General features: G+C 39.0%; 1 protein-coding gene across 3 annotated transcripts in view; it reads left to right on the top strand.

Moving 5' to 3' along the window:
* ift74 (intraflagellar transport 74) overlaps positions 1–7,200 on the top strand; it is a 25,582-nt gene that overhangs the window by 17,073 nt on the left and 1,309 nt on the right. For 2 of the 3 annotated variants that reach the window (XM_034861966.1, XM_034861967.1), the window contains exons 12-17: positions 1,134–1,174; positions 2,149–2,237; positions 2,742–2,795; positions 3,314–3,411; positions 4,750–4,876; positions 4,963–5,126. In XM_034861966.1, coding sequence (XP_034717857.1) covers positions 1,134–1,174; positions 2,149–2,237; positions 2,742–2,795; positions 3,314–3,411; positions 4,750–4,876; positions 4,963–5,126 — 573 coding nt within the window. The remainder of the gene's footprint in view (positions 1–1,133; positions 1,175–2,148; positions 2,238–2,741; positions 2,796–3,313; positions 3,412–4,749; positions 4,877–4,962; positions 5,127–7,200) is intronic. The other variant, XM_034861969.1, reaches the window with a different exon arrangement.

Below are 7,200 nucleotides of genomic sequence, written 5' to 3'. Positions count from 1 at the left end.
GCAATGCATTTGTTACAGTACAATACAATAAATTCTCAGGAATAGAACTTGCCTAATAATTTTGCACACAGTGTAGTCTACTTTGCTTGACAGCTTGAACCAACACAAAACTTGAAAACTTAGCAGTGTTAAATGTTCTTTAAAAAAAAAATAGTCCATTGATGGTCATTTGCGCTATGACTTTCAGTTCAGTACACACAGTTTCAAAAGTTATTGTGAGCAAGGCCTATAAATAGAACTAAATAGATATGTATAGACATGAAGTTTGTTCATTAAAAAATGTATATTTAGTTCTACTTGCTGCTATTTTGAGGGATTTAACTAATGGTAAATACAATCATGGTGCACATGATTACATTATTACATTTTTGTCAAACGAAAGAATGACATAAGTTCCCACAGTATTTAGAGATTTGTCTTTTCATTTCTCCCATGGGCAGTTTAGTTCAACAGACAGCAGCAGTTTTTGTCAAAAAAGTTTCTGTTTTGACTTCCTCACACAGGAAGTGGGTCCTCTATAACTTTTAGAAATAATACAATTTGGAAATGTTAGTGTTTTGTCCAAATGAGGAACATAAATAACATTCCTGATATTATCATAGTGTATATAACACACACGGGACTCCATGGGACACAACTTAATTTTATTTTACACATATAAAAGGACGTACTGTGGGCCTACATAACTTAGTGTGATGTAAGTACATGTGAATGTATATTGGCGTGCAAGTGAGTTTCTATTCCCCCTTTTTATCTCAATGCGCTGTACTGCCAACATGCAAATGTGTCTGTTTGGCTGCGGAGGAGAGTGCCAGGGTTCATGCTGTTCCTGGCGGCTAAAGGGTGCGTTTTTGTATTAAAAAAAACTACCAGAATAGGTTTTTAGGAAAAGTCAGGGCAGGAGGGCAGATGCAATAACAATGACAGAGTATTTTACATATTTGAATCACAACCCCTCAAAGGCATCAATTCTCGTGGTTCTAGTGTTAAATGAGATACAACTAGGTGAAACTACTAAATCAGAATATTTTTTTTTAATTCTCAATAGACTGCAAAAAGTGGTTTAATTTTTTTAATGTCTTTTAAGAGTTGGGGTTAGATAACATATGATTTAGCTGCTGTTTTTTTTCTAGGTGAAGGAGGACAACCAGGAAATTGCCAGCATGGAGAGACAGTATGTACCATTGTCATAACACCATTGTTGTTTTTAATTTAGATTAATTCTTTAATTGAATTAAAAGTCCAAGCATAAAATGATGCAGAGATGGTGGGCACTGTGACACAAAACTTCAAATCTCAATTCTTACTACTAATTAATCACTGCAATGAAGTCAAATCAAATAAAGTAACAAAGGCAAGTTAGACTGTATGTTGCACTAGATAGAAAGAAAGATAGATAACTAGATTTTTATTGATCCCAAAAATGAAATAACAGTGTTACCGCAGCAAAATATCAAACACACAGCACAGATAAGGATATACATGAAGATATAGGATACAATATACATAAAATAATAAATAGGATCCAATACAAGAACAATTCAAGCTGCAAGCAGCGATGAACGGGCCCTTGCCCCTCCCAGCATGTCCGGGGGTACCAGCGGGACGGCTGGGCGATTTACTTTAAATGTTGCACACTCAGCGGAGCATGGGGAACAGCTGTGCTGAGTTGCCTCTGATTCAGAATTACTGTTGCCAAGAGTTTCTGTTTTGACTTCCTCGCACAGGAAGTTGGTCCTCTATAACTTGCAAACTTTATCAACTATCAGATTTGTTCAGTGACCTCCTCTCCACCACAGCTTGAAAGGTCTCCTGTTTGCAGCCAATAACACAAAACAACAAGTATGATACAGTTCTGAGTGTGAGACAGAGCTGCTTGTTTTGAGGTGAAGGGCTGTGTGCTTGTTTGTGTGTCAGGTGAATTGATATTGCATAGCTATTCTACTTGGTAGTTGTAGTTTATCATGCAACAGCGATGTTGATAAAAATCAATCACAGTGAAGATATAGATATTTCATACAGATGTATTTAACACAAACCTGCTGATGTGCATATGTGCATGTGTTTTTGTGCACCATGTGACCTTTGTCCTCACAATTACTTGCTCATACATAAAAAATCAATTTTTGTGCGTGTGCGTGTGGTCAGGCTTACAGAGATCAGGGACAGCACACGAAAAATCAAAGAGGAGATCCAACAACTGGAGCAGGACTCAGAGGAGGCGCAGGGTAACACTGGCTGGCTGCTTTCAACTTTTCATTCATCACAATTTTTTGTCCCTGAATTTATGTACTTAAAAAAAATCTGTGTATACATATTCTCTTTTCTGAATATATTGAGGGCTGGAACTAACAACAATTTTTATTAGTGATTAATGTGCTAATTATTTTCTTAAGTAATTGCTTGGTCCATGTCATATTTTGTCACTAATTCATAATCTATGATATAGTGAAAAGTGCACATCAAAATGTACCAAAGCCACAGGAGACATGTTTGAATTACTTACTCTGTAGGGCCAATAGTCGGAAACACAGAGATATTCTTTGATATTAAAGTCACACAGCAAATTTTTACATTTGCAACTAATAAACTAATTGATTAATCACTATGTCTTTACCTTGACATATAACTGAACTTCTTCACACAAAGTATGTAACAGTTCTGCCAGATAAAGTATGAACTTTTATAAATCTGTTATTATACGATTGCTTGCTAAACTAACACATTTTTATGTCCATAAGGGGAGTGTCAGCAGAAATACAAAGAGCTGAAGAGGAGAGAGGAGGAAATTGACCGTGAGTTGAAAATTTGACAATTACCATGACTAAACCTGAGTAGTCTTTGGTAATATTGACAGTATCAAAATCAGAGTATTATTTACACAGTAGCTGATATCAATAATATGTCACTATTGTTATGACTATTGATGCTTTCAAATTTTTAGCATAACCTAGGGGTAGATAATAGTCTAAGAAACTGTCATAAATATTAAAGATATAAGAGAAAAGCAATAAGGGGTTATTATTTAGACAATATCTAGTTACTGTATATTGAATTCAAATCTAGTCATCATAATTGTAATATTACCATCAAGGTACCTGCAGGGTTTGGAATTGTTTTATAACTGACATGGGAATATAAGGGCTGACACAGATATATGGAAGCGCACGCTTTTGGAAACTACCACTAGGAGTCATTGAAGTCAGAATCTTTAAAAATCCTGCACATAGGAGTTTTAACGGATCTGCATCAGATATTGGTTTAAATATAATTACATGTATCTAGTTGTAATAACTTTCTTAATTTCTTCCAGGATACATGGAGTCATTTGAGGAGACCAAGGCTCAGGAGCAGGCCAAGATGACACAGAGCCAAGAGAACATTGTTTCGCTCCTGGAACACTGCAGCAGAGTGAGGAGGAAGGGGAGAGGTGGAGAATGGATGGAAAGTAGGGGAATGATAGTTAGGAAGGAATGTAAATATTACAGGAAGGCAGAGAGATAACAAAAACATGAAGTAAATAGCTAGATGAGAGGGAGAGAGATGGAGGAGTGAAGAGATAAGTAGTTTTTGGCGACTAAAGTAAAATACCTGGGGGAAAAGAATGTGTGGTAGAGACAACTAAAGGCCCGACACACCAAGCAGACAAACGCCAAGAACTAGTGGGGACGAAGACCTGCGGTCTCCTTTGTCTTGGCCAAAAAAGACTAAAGTTGACGGCCAACCACCCCGTGTGAGTCTATGTGAGAGGAAAAAAATAACTCTCCCTGCCAGCAGGGAGCGGTAATCTATTTGTCATTCAAAAAGGGAAACCAGATACAAACATCGCTATGATACCAACTACATCTAAACCACAAAGAGCCTACAGTCCCTCTGCTTCACTTCCTACAGAAAGACAACGGACACCAGGAGATGGCTAACCACACTCTCCAACTCCTGGCCTGTTCTCTTGGCAAAGAGGTCTTCCTGTGGTGGGAGCGAAGCGAAGGGACAGAGTGGCTGCTGGCTAGTTAGCGTTAACTTAGTTAACATTAGCTTGCTTATTCCACCCAACATGACTTCATGCTACACTGGTTACAGATAATGAGCCAAACAAAGTTGTCACTCATCCGGTGATGACAGTACACTTTCCTATGATGTGACAAGAGTGTGTGAATAAAAAATGTAGTTGTTACATTTTAATAATTAAGTTGCCGGCAGGCTGCTTGTTAGGGGGCTCAGTTGTCTAGCACCAACCGCTGTGCAGAAGTGAAGAGAGGTCAAACCTTACAGCTTTTTAATAAATTTCAAAGTAAAAGTCAGATGTCCGTTAACACTAGTTTATTTTGTACTGTGGAGGCATGTAGATCTTTTAAAATACATTTTTATGTTGAAAATAATATTTGGACACAAGTATTTATGTATCTTGTTGTACGTTTGCCATATTATGGACATAATGAATAAATAAATAAATACAATTGAATTTAAATGAATAATGTGCCAAAGTAGATATCAATCATTTGTTTGGATTGTTTTTTAGAGGAAAAGAAGATAGAAACATAATTCTTGGCCAGTTTTGACAGTCATATGTGTATTAGATTGATCAGATAAGATAAAGATTAAAGGGTGTGTGTGTGTGTGTGTGTGTGTGTGTGTGTGTGTGTGTGTGTGTGTGTGTGTGTGTGTGTGTGTGTGTGTGTGTGTGTGTGTGTGTGTGTGTGTGTGTGTGTGTGTGTGTGTGTGTGTGTGTGTGTGTGTGTGTGTGTGTAGAACATGTTGCGGCTACATCAGGTGGATACAGTCACCGCTAGTGAGCTGAGAAACATGCAGGAGGTGCTGGTCAGCAAGGAGACGGAGGTGGTTCAATCAGAGAGCACTGCCAGAGGACTGACAACTGGTAAGTTACACACACACACACGCACACACACACAGTCCCAGTAAAGTAAACCTAACATGCCAAACCAGCAAACTATCGCTCCGTAGAGTCCCAGCGTCTGCAGCAGGACCTGGAGAAGGTGCAGCAGCTGGAGGGGAAGATCACAGGTGAGCTCAGCACCCTGAAGGAGCGCGTCGCCACCATGCAGTCTGAGCTGGTCACCTACCAAGACTTGGACACCCTGAGGCACACAGCTGAGCAGAAGAAAAGGGTAACAAAAAAGAGTATCACAAAGTTTCTCTCCTGCCCTGACTTTACCTTAATACCTATTCTGCACATTCCTATACATAATGATAGTATAGGTGGGTTCTTGCTGTTGTTTTTCACAAAAACCTTTAGTCACTAGGAGTAGCATTGACCAACGTTGGTACTCTCCTACGCCTCTCCTCAAAAGCTTTAATGACTCATTTGCATGATTGCTGTACAGTGTAATGAGACACTCATTTGCACGGCAATGTTCATTCACATGCACTTATAATCATAATAAATAAAATCCGGCAACACGGGTAAACAGGTTCTGTAAAAATGTTTAACCCTACCCAGCATTCCATTTCCCTCTAAAACCAACGAGGGGGTAGTTTTTACCCCGTGCTTGCAACGATGTCAGCACTAACAAATTTGTAATTATAATAATAATATAATAAATTATTCATTTTATCTGTTTAAAAAAAAAAAAGACTTGACAAAATAACTATTTAAAAGTCAGTTTATGGATTGAACAGACACACACACACACACACACACACACTGACCCCTCAAGGTGCATGCTCCCGGTTGTAGACAGTTCCGTTCCGTTATGGTTGAGCTGAAGCTGAAGAATATACTGTAAATATTTATAATTAGTTAAGCTGGTGCAGTAAGCTAACGTTAGCTAGAAACTGCTACACGAGTAAAGTTTACCTAGAAGATGTTGTAGTGGAATTTTGTCCGAATGAGGCCCTACGGCCTGTCAAATCTGACTCCTATTAATTCATTTCTGCGCCTTCTTTGATTCCTATCCCCTCACCGTGCACAAACCCCCCCAAAACCCTGACCCCCAAATCCTTCTTGGTTATTGGGGCGGCCCTGCAGAACCCCGAGTTGCCCCCGATGCTGCGCATTGGAGTGTGAATGTGTGTGAGTGTTTATCTGATGAGCAGGTGGCACCTTGTACGGCAGCCTCGGCCACAGTGTATGAATGGTGAATGTATCCTGTATGATGTAAAAAGCGCTTTGAGTAGTCGTTAAGACCAGAAAAGCGCTATATAAATACAGTACATTTATTGGCAGGAACGCTGGAAGACTGTTATGTTTGGTGGTGCTGGGCTGTCTACAGAGAGCACTTTTTTTTTACAGTGCGTTCTGGGGACAGGCAGCTTGCGGTTAGTGAGGAGATGCTTTTTGTATGTGACAAAAAAGGTTGTAGCCTAAAAAACGTGTGACATCGCTTGGAGCACCTTTTAAGTTTACCCAGAACACAAGGATCAACCTGAGACAAAGAGTTCAGTTAAGCAGATTTACTGAGAACAGCATAAAAGTTAAAAACACAGCTGTGGGTTCACAAACAGCTTCTTAGTTTCAGAGTTGGTCCACTAAGATCTCATCTGGAAATGAAACGCTAGCCGTGCGCTCCCTTCGGGGGGGTCTTCTCATTTCTAGACAGAGATCGGTATCTTCATTGACACACACAAGGTCGCACACTCTTCCTAACTCACTAGATAATAAATAAACCCATTTTAGGAAAAGTCATGAATTCAAACCTGAAGTGGTTTTAGAACAACCGCATTTTATAATGACAGCATTTAAAATGCCAGGTAGGTAAAAATGACCCACTGGTGGTTCTAGTGTTAAAACCTTTGTCAAAATGGACTGTGGTGCTACACATTGTTGAATCCTGAGCACCGCCGCATGATTCATTCAGATTTACCAGAATAATAAATAAAACAGATGGAGAAAACATAGCGATTCTCTATCTTTTGAGCTCTCCCTGAACTGAAAAAATGGGTCCATTCCTCAATTATTTACTGTATATTGCTCTAATCACAAATCAAAAGTATCAAAAAGGGGTTTTCACAAATAAAGTAATACAAGTTCTGAATATGGTCATGTGGAGTCCATTGTGTAGTATCTCACTTTATTCGTCAAACAGAAACAAACCACTGGCTCTGTGTATTGTTTGTGGGGCTGCGTATCGATTGATGTCCTTGCTGCTATGGAGATGGGAAAGCTCATTTCATTTCATTTCATATATTTATTATACAGGAAAGTTAGAAAAAGTAACATTACATTACAATACAAAAACGGGC

This window comes from Etheostoma cragini, chromosome 22 (genome assembly GCF_013103735.1).
Source record: "Etheostoma cragini isolate CJK2018 chromosome 22, CSU_Ecrag_1.0, whole genome shotgun sequence".
In the NCBI taxonomy this organism is placed as follows: Eukaryota; Metazoa; Chordata; class Actinopteri; order Perciformes; family Percidae; genus Etheostoma; species Etheostoma cragini.
This window is presented reverse-complemented; position numbering and strand designations above follow the sequence as displayed.